At 36.1% G+C, this 22,969-nt stretch overlaps 1 protein-coding gene across 1 annotated transcript; it reads right to left on the reverse strand.

The window, feature by feature from the left end:
• Nucleotides 1-990: 990 nt before the first annotated feature.
• On the reverse strand, nucleotides 991-13,081 carry LOC138130476 (uncharacterized). Its single transcript, XM_069046973.1, has 4 exons — nucleotides 12,933-13,081; nucleotides 2,600-8,729; nucleotides 1,568-2,548; nucleotides 991-1,513 (listed from the first exon to the last, which is right to left on the reverse strand). Exons 1-4 carry the CDS (start codon nucleotides 12,942-12,944, stop codon nucleotides 1,011-1,013), a joined length of 7,626 nt encoding a protein of 2,541 aa, XP_068903074.1. The 5' UTR covers nucleotides 12,945-13,081; the 3' UTR covers nucleotides 991-1,010.
• Nucleotides 13,082-22,969: the final 9,888 nt, after the last annotated feature.

Consider the following 22,969-nt stretch of genomic DNA (forward strand, 5'->3'; position numbering starts at 1 on the left):
TTGAAATGTACCAAAACGTTCCAGAAGAAATAAGAAAAAAGGGGCAATTTGTTACTAATGAAGTCTAAAAGTGCATACGAAAAGGTGTATGTTTCGTTTCAAGGCCGGAACAATGAAAAAAAGCATCACGGAGGTAACGGAAGATGTCATTTTGGCTTTTCTTGATATGGGGTAAGCGTGTAGAACTTCATTAAAAGTTAATTCACACTACGGCAAGAATCATTTGAAGAACATGTAAAGATTGCCATTTTCGATGGCCGGGCACTTGCATTGGATGAAACAGCAGAAGTTAAAGAAGAAGATGTTAGGAACAAGAGCACGAAGCTAATATGGCAATTCCAATTCAATAATTGTACTTTTCACTTTTGTGATAATTACTGTAAAAATGATGAATAAGATGTTACTTGAATGATGTGTGTGAGCGTATTTTATGACTCTATAAGATACGTTGCTATTGACGACGTGTCTTATAGAGACAAGCGTATTTTATGGGAAACATAAGGTGTGAGCTCAAATGCACCATGGAAACAGTATAAGATATTAGTGTTAGAAAAAATAATATTTTGCTTGTGTTTAGCCATTTCCGAAAAAAGCTGGATATTTTAATTTTAGTAGCCAGTTTTTTCGGAAATTGGAAAATGTATTGTGGGTTGCATTTTTAATTCCGTCGGGCACATTATCATTCGTGAAATACCCTGTATTAATAAAACCTAATATATTACTCCTACAGTCTGAAGTTTTCTTTCGTCTTTCCTAAGTGCAAACATGCAGAATAATAATAAAACATCACGTGTAAACCTGCTCTATCCATTTTTTAAAATTTCGCGCAGGATCTATTTGTTATAGCGTAGAGTGAACATTTTTAGTAACATTTATGTCAAGCAATCTATGAGTGGACAGAGTTTACAATTCAAACATTCACCAATTTATTAATCTTTTGGTATATAATTAAACACAATATTGAATAATAAAAAAAAGCTAGTAACAACCTTAACATTTAATAAAATTTATTACTGGCTCTGAGTTATAACTTTTAACAATTCCACGACTTCTTGGTTTTCCTTTTCCACGGCCAAATCTAAAGGAGTCTTATTATTCTTATTTTTGTAGTATACATCAGCATTTTTTGAGACAAGATATTGCACAGTCGACAAATGTCCCCGGCAAGCAGCATCATGTAAGGGAGTATCTCCATCCTGATCTACCACGTGAACCTTGGCTCCATTCTCATAGAGGTACTGAACAATTTCCAAAAATCCATTGGCAGCAGCGAAAGACAATGCCGTATTACCGTGAGAGATAGGTGCGTCTATTTCAGCTCCATTTTCAATCAAGTAACGAACGATATCGTGTTTGCCAAAATAACAAGCATTGTGTAAGGCACTGAATGAATTCTCTGGGTCTCTACCATCGATCATTACTAATCCACTGTCGTGGAGAAATGTTAGAATATCCAGAGAACCACATACGGCAGCATGTAAAAAACATCGTTGCCACTCCCAGTCCAGTTCACCTTAAAAACAACAAACAAATTAACACTTTTACTAATTTAACAGAGACGGCGTACTTCTGTTGGTGATTCCATAGTCGTTTCCTGATGTTTCTGCGTTCATCAGTAATTCAGCAAACAACTTGACGACTTCTAGTTTGTTGCTACCGACAGCACTCAGTAATGGAGTGTTACCTAAAGTACTTTTCATTGTGACGTCAGCATTTAAAAATAATAGGAGTTTAACGATTTCCACGTGTCCCATCATTGCAGCAACATGCAATGGTGTTAAACATTTAGACTCTGTAGCAGCATTAATGTCAGCACCATTTTCGATGAGGTAGAGGGCACCTTCACAGTTGCCGTAGCGGCAGGCGTTAAATAGAGGAGTAGAGTTGTCGTTACTTTTGTGGTTGACATCCAAGCCGTTGGCAACAAGATACCTAATGATCGGTGTATGTTCGGAAGCTTCTGTCAAAGCAGTAATTCTGGTACTGCTTTCCAGAAAAATGTCGGTACCTTTCTCGTGTAGAAATTTCACCAAATCCAAATGTCCATTGGCGCAAGCGTAAATGAAAGCATTCCCTCCTTGATTATCTTTCAGGTTGATGTCAGCACCAGAATTCACCAATAAATTTGCTATTGTTAAATGTTTATTCAAACAGGTTGCCATTAGAGGTGTCATACCCGTAGGTCCACAAGCGTTAACGTCTGCCCCATGCTGCAAAAGACATTCGACGTATTCAAAGCAGTCAACTTTACAAGCTAATGCAAGATTGGTTAAAGGTCCACATAAAGAATTGGGATCTGAACCCATTCTAAGCAGATAATTTAATAAGTCGAGATTTCTGGATTTTGCATTTAAGAGAGCTTCAATCAAATTTTTGGCATTGAAGTTAAGAGTGTGGTTTTTGCTTAGAAGCAACGTAACAAGCTCCAAATCAGCTACATTAACAGCACTGTAGAGAGACGCTTGGTCGATGTTAGCACCCTGGCTAATCAGTAACTGCACCAAATCTGTGTTTTTTGAAGAGATAGCGAAATGCAGAGGAGCATAATCTAAAAGAAAATGGTATAAAATGTGGTGAAAATGAGTCTTAAGTGACTTACCTTGACTGTCTTTTTGATTGATTTTGGCTCCTGCTTTCAAAAGGATTTCACTCTTAATATATTCCCCGAATCCACAAGTCAAATGTAGAGGAGTTAATTTCTTATTATTCTGGATGTTAGCGTCACCACCGGCTTTCAGCAACAGTGTCATAATACGTTCATTACCTTTTAGAGCGGCAAAATACAGTGGAGTATTTCCATCTATGTTCTGGACATTTACTTCACATTTTCGTTCCAACAACGTTGCAACAATTTCTTCATGAAGTTCATCACAAGCGTAGAAAATAGGAGTTGAACCTTGACTTGTTTTAGTCTCAACGTTGGCTCCGTTACTTAGCAAGTAATTGACCACTTCTGAATTTCCTTTTGTGCAAGCTTTGTGTAATAATGTGAAACTGTTCTTATCTGGTGAATCAATATTTGCCCCTAATTTGACCAGTTTGTTCAACAAGCTTAAATTGTCAAATCCTGTGGTGTGAACATGGTTCATGCCAGTTGAAAGGGGAGTTCTTCCCCAGGCGTTGATAGCACCCAAGTCGGCACCGTTTTCCAAAAGAATGTCGGCACTTTCTAGATTTCCACTAGTGTAGCATATATGAAGAGCAGTCATTTTTTCATCGGTGGAAGAAGCATTGACATCGACGCCGTGTTCAATGAACAATCTGATTATACTGTTTTCTCCTTCTAGGCAAGCCCAATGTAATGGTGAAAGGCCGTAATTGTCTTTGCGATTTATGTCTGCCCCATTTGCAAGCAGTTCCCTAGCACAATCCTCTGTATTGTAGTTGAAGTAGATGTTATTGATGTTTTTAGCGAGCGGTTCTTTGAACAATTCCATTCGATCATTATTCACAGAAACATGGTGAAGAGGAGTTGCTCCTTTATCGTCGGGAGCGTTGACGTCAACTCCACTTCTGATCAGAACGACTGTTGTAAATATATCTCCATGTGAAACCGCTATGTGTAAAGCATTCGTAGACATAAATGTTAAATCTGTGCCTCCACTTATAAATTCCTTGACTGTATCCGTTTTGCTGAGTACAAGAGGAAGCAATATCGGAGATTCTTCTATTTTGTTGACACTGTTTGGATTGGCTCCATTTTCCAGTAGAACTTTCACACAACTGCCTTCATTAATTGAGGCATTTCTCAGAGCTGTATATCCATTTGAGTCTTTAGCGTTGACGCTAACTCCTCTTTGTAATAGAAGAACTATACATTCAGGAAGATCTGACCGTGCTGCTCGACACAACAACTCTTCACCGTCGTCAACGCTGGCACCCTTTTCCAACAGAAATTTTGCCACTTTGGGATGCTTACCTTCAATGGAATAGAATAAAGGCGTTAAATTGAATTCATCTAAGGCATCTATATTTGCTCCTCTCTTGATCAGTTCTTCGACGGAGTCTAATTTACCCAGAAACGCTGCACAATGGAGAGGTGTCCTTGCGAATTTTTTCTTGGCGTTGACTTCAGCAGAATTATCAAGAAGAATCTTCACTATGGTTACGTCGCTTACGGCAGAAAATAATGGCGGTTCTCCGTCTGCGTCAGGTCTGTTCACTGAAGCTCCAACTTCGATCAACGTTGTTACAATAGAATCGAGACCCTTGGCAGCTGCAATATGTAAAGGAGTAGTGTCACATTCATCGTTATACAAATGAGCACCGTGTTTGATCAATGTTCGAATGACTTGGTCAAAATTTTCTTTAACAGCAACAATCATTGGACTCAGCTTGGAAGGAGTCTCGTACATGCAATCGTTGATAATACTCGGATCTGCTTCAATTAATTCTAAAGCGATTTCTTTGTTACTGTTCACGAGAGCCACGAGGAGGGGCGTCAGTAGCTTCTTCGATTTGATTTTGGTACTGGCACCATGTTCTAACAGACATTTGATTATTTCAAGGTTGTCGTTCTCACATGCAAAGTGTAGAGTGGTGTATCCAAGATCTGGACTTTGCCTATTCAGATCAGGTTTATATTTCAGAAAGAGCTGCACGAGGTCGACGCCATGTTTCAGGGCATGGTCTAAAGCAGTACGCTCGTCTTTTGCGTAATTGATGTCGGCGCCATTTTGAAGTAAGTGTGTCACGATTTGTTTGTAGTTCAACATCGTTCCGATGATCAGAGGCGAATTGCCATCATGTGAAAGAGCGTTGACATCTGCACCAGCTTTGAGTAATCTTTCGCAGCATTGTATCCTATTGCTACGAGCAGCATCAAGTATTGGGGGCATTTTATGGTCGTTTACTTTACAACCGTTTGCTAAGAGGATATCGACCATCTCGAGGTTGCCGTGAAAAGTCGCCGAACTAAGGGGATTACCAAGAAATGCGCTCTGCATGTTAATAACATCTTCGTAACAATTGTATTGCAAAAGTTCGGATACGGCGTGCAAATTGTTTCTTTCTGTCGCAAACTGTAACAAACTGAGAGTTCCGAATTGATATTTGTATTCAATGTACGGTACTTTGTCAACAAGTTCAAACAACTCCTTGTACAGTAAATATACAGAATAGTGCAATAGCGTAGGAATGTGACTGTAATTCTTTAGCAGTTCTCGACGAGTATGTATTTGGAGACGTTTTAGCATTAAATTGATGGCAGAAAGAGACAAACTTTCGTCCGCATAGTGAAAGGCGTCCCAACTTAGCAACTGGTCGACATCCAGAGCCTTACACTTGTGGTCTAGCAAAAAACTGACAATCTCCAAATAATTTGTGTCTTCTTCATCAACCTTGACAAGAGTCTCTGCACAAATTGTTACTGTTTCTGAGTTATTTTCCAAAATTGATGATTTTTCAACTTCTTGGTATACTCGTAAGTTATTAAAACACTTATGTGCAGGGTCGATTGATTTCGGGTCTGTCAAAATTCCTTCCCAGTTCGCTATGTTTGGATTGGTTTGATTTAACTTTGTTATTATGTCAAGAAACTTCTGCGGATTTATTTCATAATTTTTTTCTACGTTTATCTCCTCAGACCTATTTTCCATTACTTGAATCACTGGATGTCGACGCCCCCAAGAACACGCTAGGTGTAGAGGGTTTCGTCCGGCATTGTCCATGCAATTTTCAATCTGGTCTTCGTTCATTGCCAAAACTTCCAAGTTTTTATACAAGACGGCTAGATGGACGGGACTGTCTTTAGCAAGGATCATATCAAACATCAATCGGATGTTAGTATGTTTTTCTTGAAACAACGCTGTCACAAGATCTGTATGGGTGTGACAATTTCTCGCGAGCCAAGAGGCCGCTAAATACTCTTCATAAGTTTTGTGTGCAAAAATTAGTTTTTTCTCGTCGTTCATTCCAACTATCAAGCCTAAACTGTCTTCGCCTTCTTCTAGTTCGTTCAAGAGTTCATCACAGTTCAAGTTAAGATTTCGAAGTAGTTCTTCTTCAAATGAAGCTTTAACGGCTGCGATCTCGTAAAGAGGTAACTGGACGTTCACATACTGTTCCCGAATTTGTTGCATGTAGTAGTTTTCGGGATCAGCTTCAGCTTTTTCGAACATGGTGTCGAAGCGACCCTTGATAAATTTTTCGTACATATCAGTTAAAGTGAAGACGAGTACTTTGTCGATCTGGTCTTCAGGTTGACGCAAATAGATCTCCACCACCATGTGGATCTGTAAAGGAATTCCGGTGTAATCAAAATATCCACAGTTCAAAGAGGTTCTGATGTTTTCGTCCATTTTGCCGATGACATCTTGAACTCTCTTTTCGTCTTCATATTTGTGAGTCAGATGTCTGTGGATATATTGGTACTGATTCTCTTGACTGAATTGTGTTATTGTCAAGGCGAGGGTCTGAAATGTTTCTTGAAGAAAGTTTTTCGAATTGAATCGAGCTGACAACCACTGTGAATATCCGTCCAAGGCTAAATCCCTAACAGCTGAGATGACACCTTTGGTGCTCTCCATTGGTAATTCGTCGAAACAATCCCACAAAAATATCAATTGTTTCTTCGAAGACAAAAGTTTGACGACGTGCTCCACAAGAGCATCTCTACCTTCAATTCTTAAAAAGTAATTTAGGATTTCTTGAACGTTTTTTTTTTTTTTGAAAAATCTAGTATGCTTGCTGAGGTTCACCATGACAACCCAGAAAGATGACGGACAATTAAATTTCAAAAATTTCATCATGATGGACTTGCCCATTCCTGGGTCGGCACAAATCACGTTGATCTTGTTGCCGAAATGAGTCAACACATCCAAGTCTTGGACAAAGTCTTCCGACTTCAATTCTTTACAGTCCAGCTGATAGTTTTGTATATTACTGATACTTCCTCGACTTTCGATCCATTCAAATTTTTCATTATCGACAAAATGGATGTGGTGACAATTTTGCGCTGAATTCATTAAACAAATTTCATCGAATTGTTCTTTGGAGCAACCATCCTTGGCCAAAATTACAAATTTGTCATTAATGGCTTGTTTCTTCTCTTCAATTTTCTTCAAATAGGAAGCCGAAAACTGTTTCGGTTTGTAAATGGTGGAGCCTCCTTGTGGTTTCAAAAGAAGGTATTTACTTATGTCAACCGTGTTGACATTAAAATTCGTTTGGATATTTTTGACATCATCAGAATGGCTGATTACAAACAAATCGTCCAGTTCGTCGATGGTTTCGTTATTCAACAAAATTTTTGGCACTTGTCTTGGAACGTAAAATTTGGGAAAATGTTTCATGCAGTCCTCTCCTATAAGAAAATTTCCGCTTAACATGAGAACAATTTCTTCCATTGTAATATTATTTACTAAACTTTCGTCAATTTGTAGTAGCTCTTTCAGAATTATGCTCGGTCGACCTTGAACCGAAACTGACAGTCGTTCGGTTAGAACATTATAAAAATTAGTAGCACTTCTCAAGTCTGATAAATTTCGGAAAATATTCCAGTTTGATGTGTCCTCTAAGTTGGTTTCCTCTACCAGAAGAAATTTCTTTTTCTTTCCTTTGCTTTCGCACAATTTAATAGCTTGAGAAATATGTTGTTGCTCAGGAGCATCTTTCCCAACTTTGAGAATCAAAGGCAGTGTGTCTTTCTGCCATAAAATTAAGTAAAGTTTTTTCAACGAGATTTCGTTGAAGTTTTCGCTCAAAGCCGAAATGGGAACGTCCTCGATGTCCTTTATATAAAGTCCAGATATAGGTTTTGTCCATTCTTTGCTCATAATTGAAAACTGTTGTTTAAACATGCTCCAAATTTTATTCAAAACTACATCAGACGGTTTTTCTAAGACAACCATGTCGAAACGAAGAAAAATTTCAAGAAGCATCATGTTTTTATCTTCCGGAAAGGAAGGAAGTTCTTTAATATTCGGCTCCGGAATGTGTGGAGCCAAAAGAAGTTCGGCCAGTTTCGTTCTCACGTCTTGTTTGGTGAGTTTGAAAGCTCCGAAATCTCCTCTGCACCAGTAACTAAAATAATTCAAATAGTTGATAACTACACTCGAATTGCAATTCTTGAACTTATTCAGGATAGTATCAGCAATCAAATGTTCAGTCTCTTTAGCGGTTTTTTGTTTGGTGTAAAACGAGAATTGTTTGAAAAATTCTTCATCAGGAGAACCTTCCTTGTCACACTTTATCTTGTAATTGATCCCACTATCTGTTTTTCCAAAATTTAAAAACTTCTTTTCGAAGCAATCGTCAAATTTTCTTATCAGCATGTCAGAATCAATTTTTTTGCCATCAGCAATGGGTTCCAATTTTGTCCAGTCTTCACAAATTGCTTCATGTTTTTCTAAGACCGAATTGCTGAATAAAATGAAATGAAAATTTTGAAAAGTGGCACTGTAAGACTTAGATTTCTCGTAATTAGTCTTCAATTTTTTAAATTCCTTACTGTACTTTTTCAGACTGAATTTCTTGTTGTTGGTAACTAAGTGGACCTGTGCGATTGGTCTCACAATATGTTTCAGTTGCAACGCAAAAACATGTTGTTCGCCATTTTTCAGTTCAATTTCTATGACCACATCGTCAAAATCTCCCATGTCTTTGTTGTTCGTTGATATTTTAAAGTCGACCACTTCGTCATCGAGACTGAAAATGAGGGAGTAGTAAGCCGAAATCAGGTATTCGTAGTCTTTTCCAAAATCGACAGTCCCATCCCGACCGGAGAATGTCTAAAAATAAGGTTAACACAGTAATATAGGAATGAACAATACAGTTGAATAAAAAAGTAACAAAGTTAATTATACACCCTTAACCTAAATTTCAGTAATCGAGGTAATAGACACTGAGAATGTTCATTGATTTTTATATAATCTTGGAGAAACATGTCCAATGAATGCAGCTTTAATAGTTATTTAAGATTTTTTTTTTACAATGTCCAACGGGATTAAAATCCGTTAACAGGTCAAATAATTAAATCAAAGAGTAGAAATTGAGATTGAAAAGGATTCTAAACTTGCAAACTTTGGTACTATGTCTTTGAGGCGTTCCTGGTCACACGTGGTACTATACATAATTCTTAAGAATTTTAGCCTAAATCTTCTTAGTAAAATGTTTATATTAACGGAGATAATTGATTGTATCTTTTTATTGTTTTCTAAAATTTTGAGTTTGATCCTGTCTATTTCTCAGCTGTACTAGATTAATAACTGACGTGGCCCAGGATGTCTTTCCGGAAATCGCTCTGCGTACTCTCTGGACGCCGGCGCCGCAGCTGCATTCTGATAACGTGATAACATTACCCATACATTATAATATAACTAGTGGTATGATTATTATCGATGATATAATGAGTGAAATTGAGCTGGAGATTTCACGAATTTAATATCATCGATGATTAATCATACCACGTGTTATATTCGATGAGACAATATAATGAATGAAATACAAAACTTTTCATTTATTTGTCAAACTGACAAATTTATTTCAATCAAAAATCGTAACGACGCAAGTAAACAAGATGGTAATTTTTTTGTTTTTTATTATCGCTGTGATGGCCATGCAACTAAAAACTTTACGCATTTTGATGACGTGATACATGAATTATATTGTCCTAATTATAAAGCCATTCCGACTAATTAGATGACAACAATTAGCGCAAATTTGAGCAGAACCGGTTTCAAACATTTCAAAAAAATTAACTTATTGTATCTTCATTGCCGTACACATTTATTTTTACTAAGGTGATTTTGACTAAAAGTACTAAAACTCTTTAGAACAACGCATACTATCACATGTTAAAAGGAACATATCAACTTCGAAAACACTCTGTATAAGTGTTAAAAGTTATCCTTTATTGCACTAACGGGTTTAAAATACGGCCGAGGTACGAGGGAGTATTTTAAAGGATGTGAGTGCAACACATGAACTTTTTACACGTATATCTTACAACATTAATTTTATCTGTGATCGTGAGATCATCGCACCGGTTTCAACATAAATTTGTATAAAATAATTATTATTGATTCAATATTTTATGAATAACCAAAGTCGTTTTAGAACCACGTCGTTTAGCAACCTGCTTTTAAACAATGTTTCCAACAAATTGTATTATTGTATTCTGACAGTTCTGTGCCACAAAAGCGTGCACTAAAAGTTTTATGTCACGATTCCGTCAGTTCACTAAACGTCAACTTTGACAACGATTTTTAGTGCAAAAAGTGCCCACTTTTTACAAGATCGTAGATAATAGTATTTTATTTAACGAGTTCGTGCCAAAAAAGGCTCAATTTACACACAAACGAGTTGAATACAACGATTTTTGTTCGTCGAGCCCCTTAAAGGCTCCAAATCGCTTAAAATATTTAAAATTAGCTTGACGGTTTGTTTTGACAAGTTGTGACATTTATCAAAATCCGTTCACACAGGAGAAAATTCTCATATTCTGACAGTGTCGAACAAAAAAATAATTTAAAGTGTTTTTATTATCTCTAAGGAGCTCCTTCATTACACAGATGTTTAATTTTAGCTTAATAGTACTCATATATCTGTCACAATCTGTTATTGTGCGCGCATCGACAATTTGAACTTAATTGAGATTTAACGTCAGCTGAGTTTTAACACCAAGTGTGATCAATGGTGATCAACAACACCTACTTTTGCATTGTACAGGGTGCGACAACATAACTTCCTTTTTTGAAATGCGCGCTATTCAGACTGTATGGGTCGTAATGGGACGGGAATGGTCTCATTCGGAAGCCGTGGTTTTCAAGATTTGTTCCCTATCCCTGTCAGCTGCCATCATGCGTTGGAAGAGTGGAAAGCCTGCGTTTGCCGTCGAGGTCTACTTTTCAAACAGATTTTCTGTGATCGCAACCCTTCCGAAATTGCTTCAATGTTGGGTCGTGTCCCGAACCAGAAATCAAAATAACATGGGTCACTACGTTCAGATCATGATTTCAGGCAAACCGGGAGTGCGACAAGACGAAGAACTGGAGTCTCACCTCAATAAGGGGCAATTTGTAGTAGAGAGCCCGCTCGCCGGATTTGTCCCCTTGCAATTTTGTTTGTTTTTTTTTTTTTGAAATCTCGCGTTTATATCAACCATCAAAGGACCCTACAAGGCCAACATCCGTGCAGGAACATACCCGCTGCTATGCCCTGGCTAACGCTAGAAATGGGCTTATTCACTTATTCAGTGTATCGCACCTGTATCTAACTAATTATGCATTTAAGTACGTCAACTGTCTGTAATTATTTAAATGCTACCCCAAGTAATGCTACGTCGCGGGGGAAGCTGTTTTAGGGTTGAACATTTATTGGGTAGTATGCATAAGAATAAGCATTTGCTTATACTATATATTTGTCTTTTTCTATCTAATAGAGTCCATGTATTTCTATCTCTCACTAATACAAGTAAAAGCATTTGCTAATGGTTTATGCATATGACCCATTGTTGCGCGGCATATCTAACCTCGAAACTATCAAACAAAAACAGTGAACAGTGCGCCCAAACCATCAAACCAACAAACAAGTGGAACAAAATCTTCATCTACAAAATGTTTCCAACAAACACGCATATGCTTAGTAATTTTCTTTCAATTTTTAATTTAATTTTCCATATTTTCTTCCCGTCAGATGTTGACTGCATACTGCATCCCAACCAAACTCATTAAAATATTCAATCCGTTTATGGTGATTGTTAATTTCCGATTATTTTTATACAGCGAATTTTTTTATCAATGAACCATAGAGATTTACATGGTATAAAGTATAAACTTTATTTCGCGTCAATTGCTAATTTCAAAATTATTTTTCGGACATGAAATAAAGTTTACACCATGTCAATTCCTATGGTTCATTGATAAAAAATTCACTGTATAGTTAGTTACAACTCGGGACACAGCAATTTGCTCTACTGCTCATTATACTCTCACTTCTTGCAAATGAATTTACCGAAAAAACTTAATTTTTCAGTACTCTATCAATGAATTGTCGTAAATTCATCGGAGTTAATCACATTTGCACATCACGTGACGTGAATACCAATAATCTCCTTCATTTTGATTATTCATTTTATCTTAATAAAAAAACTTAATTCAATTCAGCTAATAAGTTAACACAACATTTATTGATTCTGAGGCGGTACGAAGTTCGCCGGGTCAGCTAGTAAGTAAATAAAGATAAGATATTGTTAGGACTATTGTTGAAGCAACCTCCAAGTACACATTTATCAAATAACGGGTTTGAAAACATTTTTATTGACATTTAATTTTATCGTTGTTCAACATTCTAACAGCTATTTTTTTATATTTTTTTTTCCACACTAGTGAGATGACCCTAACGAACCATTGCTTCGCATATAACTTTCAATATTTTTTTACAATAAAGTATTTTTCCGTTGATCGCTTGTTAATTTCAATATTAATGAATTATTTTCTTTAAAATATAGTGTATTAATTGACTTCATTAATACACTATTTTTCATTAATTAACGATTGACCTGACCTGACCTGACCTGACCTGACCTGACACTCTTTGTGGAAAAGTGAATAGAAAGTGTTGAAAAATCTATAAATGGCCTACCCTGAGGACAAAAAAGGATGAAGGTATTTTATAAGGTCTCATCTTTATCAAAAAAGATTAAATTGGTTTTGATTTGGCTTTAATTTGAAATTTTGTCACAAAAAAAAAGTTTGCGGTCAACGAAAAAATTTTGTAATCAACTCGTTTGTTAATGGGCGATTAATAATCTCAACTATTAAAGGCACTCACTCGCTACACTCGTTCGTGCTTTAAACAGTTTCGATTATTAATCGCCTTCATTAACAAACTAGTTTATTAAATAACTATTAATTGACCTACAATTGACCTCAACATATTTCAAAGTTCTGCCAAATCTTTCACGTAACAATTAAACAATTTTATCCACTCACCTCCTCCGCCATTCTCAAGTGCTAAATGCACTGGTAGAACCACACTAATCATACAGAATATACTAAATTTTCTATTTGAACTGTTTTATGGTAAGATTCCATTTCGCTAATTCAATGTTGGCAGCGATCGGTTTAATTATGTTTTTAATCATTTTTTATCTTATCATAATTATAGATTAATTCGATAATAAATATTGTTTACTCCAGCCACATATTTTTCGTTTTAGTGTTGAAAACACTTATACGGAGCCAGGTTCGAGGTTTACCGTCACGAAATATCGTCAAGTTCGAGCGCGCATCGGAGGGGTAGAGTGGGCAGTTGCATTCAATAATTTGATTTCAATGCAGAATTGCAGAAGCGACTCAAGTGAGTGACTTTGAGTTAGCTGTATCTCTGTTAATATCTATGGTTAAAACATTAACCTTTGGATTAAGGAAAGGTTATTTAAATTCGCGGATACATTAAACATTAAACTCATTAAAGTAATCTGACGAGCTCGTTGATAGTGGCACCGATCGTCCGATCTTATACGCCCAACGAGAGAAATTTCGATGTAGGATGTTGTATTGACGAGCTGTTGTAAAAAATTCACTTTTATTAACTTCCTTGTTGCCAAAAACTTTTATTTTTGGGACAATTCGATTCAGCACAATGAAAATGGTATTTGTAGGTAATTTTTAGATGTTCTAATTTGTTTAAACAATCAGAAAAACATTTAAAAAAACCTTCAGGATTGATATTTTCTCCTTTCCCTGAGAACCTAGCTCCAATGGTACTAGATACGAGAAAAATGTACGAGACCTTTTTTGTAGAGCATGAAATTTTCTACAAAAAAGTTCCTGGAGGCATCTGTTTATCTGTTATAGTTTAAGAGATACAAGTTCCAACATCCAATAGCGCGCGAATAATTCCGCTAAAAATAATCATATTTACTTTTAGGTCACTTCTATCTCTTAAACTATAACAGAAAAACATATGCTTCCCGGTATTTTTTTGTAGGAAATTTCATGTTCCAAAAAAAGGTCTAGTGCATTTTTCTCGTATCTAGTACCATTTGAGCTACGTTCTCGGGGAAAGGAAAAAAAATCAATTCTGAAAGTTTTTATAATGTTTTTCTGCTTGTAATACAGGGTGTGGCACAACTCACGCCCCAGAGCAAACTGACTTGTGCCGACAGCAATAACATTACTGGAAAGACTGATTCTTTTTTCTTATCTGCTTTTTTAATCGAGTTAGAAGCACATCAAATCCACCAATCCCGTTAGTCAAGCGCGGAAAAACTAGGGAAGAACAGAATGAATGATGGCGTTGCTTGGTTTCCAAAAATATTATCATTCTACTCAAAATATCTGGTCGACTGTATTTTATTGTCAAATTTAGCACATTATTGCGCTGTCAAAAGATTTAATAAAAGTTGTCATCGTATAGCATGCAACTATTAATACAAATTTATTATTGGGCGGAAGTCGTAAAGCAAACAACAAATGGTGGTTCTAAAAAGAACCGAGTTTAATAGAACTAAAGCAAATAATAACAAAGCGAAACACAAACAAAACTCAAAGAAAGAAGAATTAAAGGAGATGCTCAAAATGTCCACCATTCATTTCGAGACACAGTTGTGCACGCCGTAGTAAGTTTAATTTAGAGGCTCTGACCATTTCAGGTGTAATTGTTCCAAAAGCTTCTTGTAATCTGTTTCGAAGATCCTTCTCGTTATGAATGGGTCGGTTGTAAACAATCCAGAGGATTGAGATCCGGAGATCGTCCAGGCCAGAGGCGTGGACCACCTCGTCCGATCCTACGATTAGGATACATTCGATTCAAAATACCTTGCACATTGCGACTGAAATGGGATGGTGCCCCGTCATGTTGGACCACTGATTTACGAGAAAAATCAATGGAATATTTTCAAGTAAATGAGCCAGTTCCATGTTTAAAAAGTTTGCGTACACTGCTCCTGTTAAACGCATAGAGAATTCAAAAGGTCGGATCTGAAAATACAGAATATCTAAACACGCTTTCTTTATTTTTTACAATCTTGACTTACCACTGAATCTCCCACTAGTCCTGACCTACAAATTTACGGAAAATCTATTCGATGGTTGAAACATCCCTGCCGACCAAAACTTGATTCGTCCGAAAACAAGATCCGTGAAATAAAATTTTTATCTTCTGCCGCTTTATTAAGCAACCAAACACAAAAATTTCTTCGAGCGGGGTAATCTTCTGGTTCGAGATGTTGCACACGAGTATAGTGGAAAGGATTAAGTCGGTTCTCATTCAAAACGCGATGTACCGATCTGCTGGAGATATCTACCTCTTGGGCAATTTCTCTTATACTCCTAGTTCCATCTTCTTCAACGATATTCAGTATTGCCTCTTCATTAGCCAAGGTCCGTGCGGTTCGTGCACCTCCGCCAATTTCATTTCGATTCGGCAAAACTTTCCCTGTTTCTTGAGCCCTAGCAAGTACTCTCAAAATTGTTTTGTGATCAGGAGAAGGTCAGTCAGGAAAAAGATCAGAGAAAATTCTTGCTGCCTCTCTGGTGTTCCGTCCGCATTCTCCAAAGATAATCAACATCTCAACATAATCGGCAGCTGAATACATCTCGGCAGAGTTTTGCAACACGATTTCAGATCTTGAGAAAACACAATGATAAATTAAAATGTTTAAATTGTCAAGATGACACAAACATCTGTCAAAAAAAGCAGTGAACCATTTGATTATAAAAAGTTTTGCGCGGTTCGATAATATTCGATTGCGTGGCGACCAATTAAGTCCTTGATGGTATTCTCGTCTGATTGGTCAATTCCGCAATGTCTTTTCTCGCTTATTTTGAGAGTAAAAAAAAATATAGTTTTTAATTTACGTTTCAGCCTAATCCCACGAATTTGCCAGTCTTCTGTGGGGCGTCAGTCCTGCCATTCCCTGTATTTAATAGTATGTAGATATACGTATCAAAGAACAAGTTTGATAAGGGTTGATTTGGCGCACGAGTCCCAGGTGTAGAAAACGAGCCATAGGCAAGTTTTCTATGGGACGAGCGCGCCAATGCCCTTATAAACCGAAGTTTTTATGTTATGTTCTTGAATTTGCACCCTTTTTTAATTTTTAAAAAAATTAAATTTTCAAATTCTAGGGAATTTTGTATTAATTGGTTTGGTTAATGGTTTTGTAACCACAACCAGCCATTTGATTTTCAAATTTAATTTAAAGTTCTTGTTTCACAATTTTTGAGTAAAACCCAATCAACAATGACAATAATACACTGAAATCTAGGGCGTATCCGAGTTCCTCCCGGTGGTCACTTCTTTACCTGCATAACCCTTTTTAACGGACGAGTTCCTCCCGAGGTTATCGGGGATTACTGCGATAGGTAGTCGACGAGTGGTAGCCGGACTAGATTATTATGGCGAGTATTTTACTTGAAATTGGCAATAAATACACTGATGATAGGGAGAAACAATTTTATTTAAAAGGGTAAATTAAAATTTGTGTACATGATATGAGTATACAGTCAGTTTTTTTTTTAAACTGGCCATAGTGTTTTACATGCTAATTTTTCAACCCCCTGTTAATTTTATTTTTGTGAAAATTACAAAGCCTAGCACTGTTTTTATATTAAACAATAATATTATCTAGTCATTAAAAAAAAACTCAAGGTATATCTATTTTTGCAATAAAAAAACTTTTGAAAACATCTCGCACTTTTTCACTCAGTTTCCATGCTGACGCTTTTAAAGAAATAATTAAACTAAAAAATTTTTCCAACATCGATTATAAAAATGATACTTTCATCACTCAACCCGATCATTCTTATCACCAGCGCTAATCCCTTACCGCTCACTACCTGCTACAAGACCTGAGAATTTCTGACCGCCGGGAGGAACTCCGCTGCCGCCGAAATCTATACAGCTTGTGCATTCTCAAACGGGCGTATCCGAGTTCCTCCCGGTGGTCACTTCTTTACCTGCATAACCCTTTTTAACGGACGAGTTCCTCCCGAGGTTATCGAGGATTACTGCGATAGGTAGTCGACGGGTGGTAGTCGGACTAGATTATAATGACGAGTATTTTGCTTGAACTTGCCAATAAATACACTGAAGAGAGGGAGAAACAATCTTATTTACGAGGGTCAATTAAAACGACATACGGCATTTACAAATTGTACTCTATTTATGTACATGATATGTATGAGTATACAGTAAGTTTTTTTTTAAGACTGACCATAGGGTTTTACATCCTAATTTTTCAACCCCCTGTTAACTTTATTTTTGTCAAAATTACGAAGCCTAGCACTGTCTTTATATTAAACAATAATATTATCTAGTCATTTAAAAAAGAAACTCAAGGTATATCTATTTTTGCAATAAAAAAAACTTTGGAACACATCTCCAACGTATACGGTTATCACTTATTACATAACTTTCTGGCTTGACAAAATTTCGCACCATTCACTACAAGTTTGCCTTTTTCACACAGTTTCCATGCTGAAATAATTAAACTAAAAATTTTACTTTGAAATGGTTTTAATCATTGGGTGCAAGAAGTATGTCACCTTATAAAGAAATCTTTAATTTAATATTTTAGGAAAGGCAATGTAATTCCTAATTACCCCATCATTCTTATCACCAGCGCTAATCCCCTACCGTTCACTACCTGCTACAAGACCTGAAAATTTCTGACCGCCGGGAGGAACTCCGCTGCCCGCCTCTCAAACTCGAACATAGACAATTAACGTTGTATTGAACGTTTTTGGTGATTCCTGCTCGCCAATTGAACTTACAGCTAGGTAAGTTAATGGTATCAATATAAAGATAAAATTATTGCGCTTCAAATGATATTAATACATATGTAATAAGATTGAAAGTGTATTTTTATCTTAAAATACTAATTTTATCTACACCTATTTAATTATATTACAATAATTAGCATTTTTTTCGTAGAATTATAGTAGTCCAATTACTCTTTCTGCGACTGACAATCGACGCGCGTGCTCAGCTAAGTGCCATATTGTTTGTTTACGTTTTTCAAAAGCCGAGCGGTCGAGAGGTACCGGTTAATTTTCCTGTAGTTTGTGATAAAAATTAATTAAAAATGTAGTACATACATATAGGGTGATTTTGAAAGTTGTGCAGATATTTTAATCACGAGCTACTGGTTTCATGTAGAACTCGCAAAAATGTTTAAAAAATTCTATCTCAAAAAAGAAAATGATACACTGCCCGCCAAAATTATCGCATAATTTCAAAACTCATGTTTTTGAGCCAAAATTTATTTCCAGTTACAACATTTCGAACTGTAAAGTATTAAAGAAGTAGATTTATAAAAGTAAACACTACAATAATCAGAACACAACAAAGAAGTGAAGAAAACAAAAAAATAAAAAAATTCAAATTCGGAGAAAACAAAGAAATGTAACATTTAATAGTGAGTGTTGGCACCCCGTGCCTTTATTACAGCTGCACAACGTTGTCTCATGCTTAAAATGAGGATTTGTATAACTCTTTGCTTAATTTCTTCTCAAACTTGAGTTAGACCCAAAGACAGCTGATGAAGAGTTGTTGGTGGATTTGGTAACCTTCTAACTCTTTTATCTGTAGGATCCCACAAGTACTCTATGAGGTTTAGGTCTGAACTCCTTGCTGGCCATTGCATTTGCCCAATTTCGACCTCACGGAAATAATGCTGCACTATTCCCGCAACGTGCGGTCGACCATTATCATGCATAAAAATAAAGTCATCCCAATAAATGGTCGGAATGGGACAATATGAGGTTCCAGAATATTGGTAATGTACGTCGCCGCATTTCGGTTTCCTCTTTCTAGCACCACCAACTCTGTGCGAGCGTCGAAAGTGACATCTGCTCAAACCATAACGCAACCTCTTCCAAAATTGACTTTCGGGATAATGTTACATTGAGCATATCGCTCTCCTGAGCATCGGTTCACCCGGACACGTCTGTCACTATGATCCAGGCAAAACCTGGACTCGTCAGAGAACATTACAAACCTTCATTGATCCAATTCCCAATCAACGTGATTTTGGGCAAACAGCAATCGTACTCTTCGATGAGCCGCTGTCAACTGTGAACCCCTTGCTGGTATCCTGGGCCTTAAATCGTATTCAGCAAGTCTTCTTCTAACAGTATTTGCACTAATTTGGAATTGATATCTTCCTAAAGTCATAACTTGCAAAGCTGGAGCAGTCAGAGTCCTGTGTCTCAACGACTGTAGAAGCAGAAAACGATCCCGTTGAGCTGTTGTTGTTCGTCTGCGTCTGTCCAGGTCTTCTAGAATATTCTCCTGTCTCGTGGAAACGACGCAAAACTCTAGATACCGTTGACTGGTGCAAATCAAGACCATTTGCAATATCTTGTTGATTAATACCGTCTTCGGCTAGTACAACAATTTGTGTACATTGTTCGGCTGTTGTATATCAACTTAAACGTTCGTAGGAATTCATTTTCTAAATTTATGACTAAAGGAACCAAAACTTCTTACTAACCGTCTCTCAAATCCACAAACAAAATGCTTTACGAAATTGACCAATAACACTAATATAGACTTTTCATAATAAACAACTTTAGAAGTTATCAGCATGGCGATTTTTGCTACTAAACAAAAGGAATACGATAAAATAAGAGATTCAGCATAAGGAAATCGCAGAAAAAGTAAAATACAAAAAACTACGGTTCATTTTTACTTTATGCGATAATTTTGGCGGGCAGTATATTTATTTTTTGAGCTACAATTTTTTTTAATTGCTTTTAGTTTTCTACGCTGTCAAACAACCTCGAAGGTAAAATTTCGGCACATTTTAAAAATACACCCTGTATATCATATTTTATAAAACGTACACCAATGCGGTTTCCTTGTTTTAAAGCATATTTCCTGTAGGTTACTTCGCATTGGTGTACATTTTATAAAACGTGACTCGACTTCGTCTCGTGCTCTTATTTGCTAATAATTGGTCTTCTGACCTCATTTATGGATGTTTTCGTTCATTAGCAAAAAAAATTCAGATAAAAATTTTTGCACTTGGGATATAATATATGAATATTTTCTCTGACTGTATCGGAATCTAACTCTTTCTCTTCTTCAGTGAAGGTGAAATTTTATAGCTTTCACAAATTTTGGCTTTGGTGTGCAAATGAAGACTTCAAATGAAAAATGACATTCATCAGTGAAAAGTTGAATTCGCTTCCTACTGCAATTGTGCATCTACGACCAAAATTTGAAGCTGCAAGATTTTTTTTAATTGACCAAACTACACTCTTCCGTATTCTGTACAGTATCCATTACGTTTTTGCTTGTGATAATTCAAGTTAAATTAAATTTGTAATCAAAGAGAGTGGTACAGAATACAAAATAATTTAATCTAAGGTAATTTTTATATAAATGACGACAAGGAGGGTTTAAATGGTTTCTTCTGCATTTTTAAGTGTCATAAAAACAATTCCCACAAGAATAAAATACCTATATTTCCTACCTAAAATGATAAAACATATTTTAAAATATGTACGCACTAAAGCTTTTAAATTTATTTCTGCATAAAGGGTAATTCTGCGTAAATGACTTTTGGAGGTGAAATCAAAAGGATGGAAATTACCCTATATCCTTGTATTTCCAACGGCTATGAATAGGGAAAATTTGTCCGAATTTGTTCACTCCGTTACATCATTGTTACATCAACTCCACAATAAAGTCGTAGGTGCAAGCACACTGCTTTGTAAATGTTTGTATGGAAATGATCGAGAGGAGTAAGGTTACGTTTGTGACTGACGAGAACCTTTGATTACACTGGTTTACACGGTATAAAAGGTATATAAAAAAAATAATTATTTGTAAACTAGTGTTATTATTGTTGCTAAACTACCAAGATAATCAGGTTATCACCTTTAATTCAGCAGCGTTCTAGCAATTTTGACCAAATTTTCAATCATTTGTACCTCGAAAACGAAAAAACTTTTTTGGTTCGACACTGTCAGAATTTGAGAATTTTCTCCTATGTGAACGGATTTTGATAAATGTCACAACTTGTCAAAACGAAACGTCAAGCTAATTTTAAACATTTTAAACGATTTGGAGCTTTTAAGGGGCTCGTCGAACCAAAAAACGTTGTATTCAACTCGTTCGTGTGTAAATTGGGCCTTTTTTGGCACTCGTGGGCCTTTAAAACGCTCGTTTCACTCGTTTACACACTCGTTTCACGCGTTTACACACAAACTCGTCAAATAAACTACTATTATAAGAAACAATTTTTGTCAATGATTTCTTCTCATCATCACCAATGACCATTTTTTTCCAAACTTATTTCAGAATCTGTATAAAATAAATTCGAATTCTGCGAAAAAATCGTTTTCTTTATACCATACTGTTATCAGGATTTATCAGTACTCAATGCTTGATTGATATGATACCCATAACAGACTAGGCCGTTATTCAAAATTATCCGACCGAGGCCGTTATTTTTGCTACCGTTGCTACGGTTACAGCACAGATTATTGATATAAAGAAAACTATAAAACAACATACGGCCGATATGGATATAACAGACTCGGTTGATTATAAAATCTCGGCTCTGCCTCGATTTTACAATATCTCAACCTCGTCTGTTATATAACCCTTATCGGCCTAATACCGTTATATACTATATAATCCATTTAACTACTATAAAAAAATTAACCAAATAAAAATAGATAACTATTATAGACCATAGTCATGACATCATTATTTATTCTGTCCAAATAATATTATTTTATCACCGATCTCTAAGATAAAAAAAATGTAAAAACGTAATCGATACTTCCATTTTCGATGTGTTTGTTTATCAATTTATCACTCTTTAGTCGATTTTTTAGTACCACCTCGTTACGTGAAAATATGTTGGTTACAAAAATAATTGATGTAATTTTTCAGTTTGGAAGTATCATATTGATAACTCCTCGATCTATTAGTTCAGAAAATTAACTTATTGCCAGAAATTGTGTGGATTCTTGACATTTATACTGTTAACATTTTTCATCAATTTGTATTTTTTTGGCATTAGACTAGTTGGAAGCAAACCACCTCTCGTTCAAAACATTTTGTTAATATTAATGATAACCACACACCTACTTCATTCATGACTTTAACATTTTGATTATTGTTAAATTACACAAGCACGCCCAGTTAATGGAATGTCTCGAAGGTACGCAATACCACAAAAATAAATTTAGGCAATACTAGTTACTTGCAATTTGTAATAACACAAATGACAGGATTTGTTGTTACTTTAGTTGGAAACTGTGTATAATATATCTATATTCAATTTTTCTACCTAGTTTTACGATGTATCATTCTAAACATGTTGTTGTCCAGGTACTGTTACGTTATTATTCTCTACCACAACAGGTGAAAATTTAAATTTCCCAACTACTCCGGGGATAATTTAAAATAACGCTTTTCGTGACTGATTGTCTCCAGGTCCGGCACACATACACACTAACGTCTCGAGAGCAAGACTGTAGAAAAGTACAAATGCTGATTTACAAACACGGTGTTATACCAGGTGTTGGATAGAAACACAGATGATATTAATAACTAAGTTTAATCCTCGTTTCTTAGATATACAGTGAGACAAATTAATGAAATAAAGCCAACCTAGATGCCACTGCGGGCGATACACTGTAGTCTAACAAGGGAGATATTAGAATTTAACTCAAAATGTTACACTGAAAACTAAGTTAAAGCTTTGACTCTTACGACAAAAAAAAATAAGATTAACAATTCAAAAGGTTCAAAAGTAATGGTAAGATGTGAAATGAAAGGAAATGAAGTCCAGAAGTGTTCCAAAATGATACGCTGATGGCGCTTAAACAACTAGTGATATTCACAAAAAGTGCCGGTACTACCAGGCTAAACTTCTAAATTAATAAGTCACAAATTTAAGATAAAAAAAAAGATTTTTTTTCAAAACTTCCCTTACACCGGGCCTGGGACTTGGAATCTAAAAGATGAGTCCTGGGAAGAACGGAGCTGGAGGAAGGTCCTC

This window comes from Tenebrio molitor, chromosome 5, assembly GCF_963966145.1.
Source record: "Tenebrio molitor chromosome 5, icTenMoli1.1, whole genome shotgun sequence".
Lineage (NCBI taxonomy): Eukaryota > Metazoa > Arthropoda > Insecta > Coleoptera > Tenebrionidae > Tenebrio > Tenebrio molitor.

What these genes read in the sequence shown, in the direction of transcription:
- LOC138130476 (XM_069046973.1), bottom strand. An exon ending in CAATCAAAAAGACAGTCAAG is followed by an intron (nt 2,549 to 2,599) that starts GTAAGTCACTTA and finishes ATTTTCTTTTAG; the next exon opens with ATTATGCTCCTCTGCATTTC. An exon ending in CTATGGAATCACCAACAGAA is followed by an intron (nt 1,514 to 1,567) that starts GTACGCCGTCTC and finishes GTTGTTTTTAAG; the next exon opens with GTGAACTGGACTGGGAGTGG.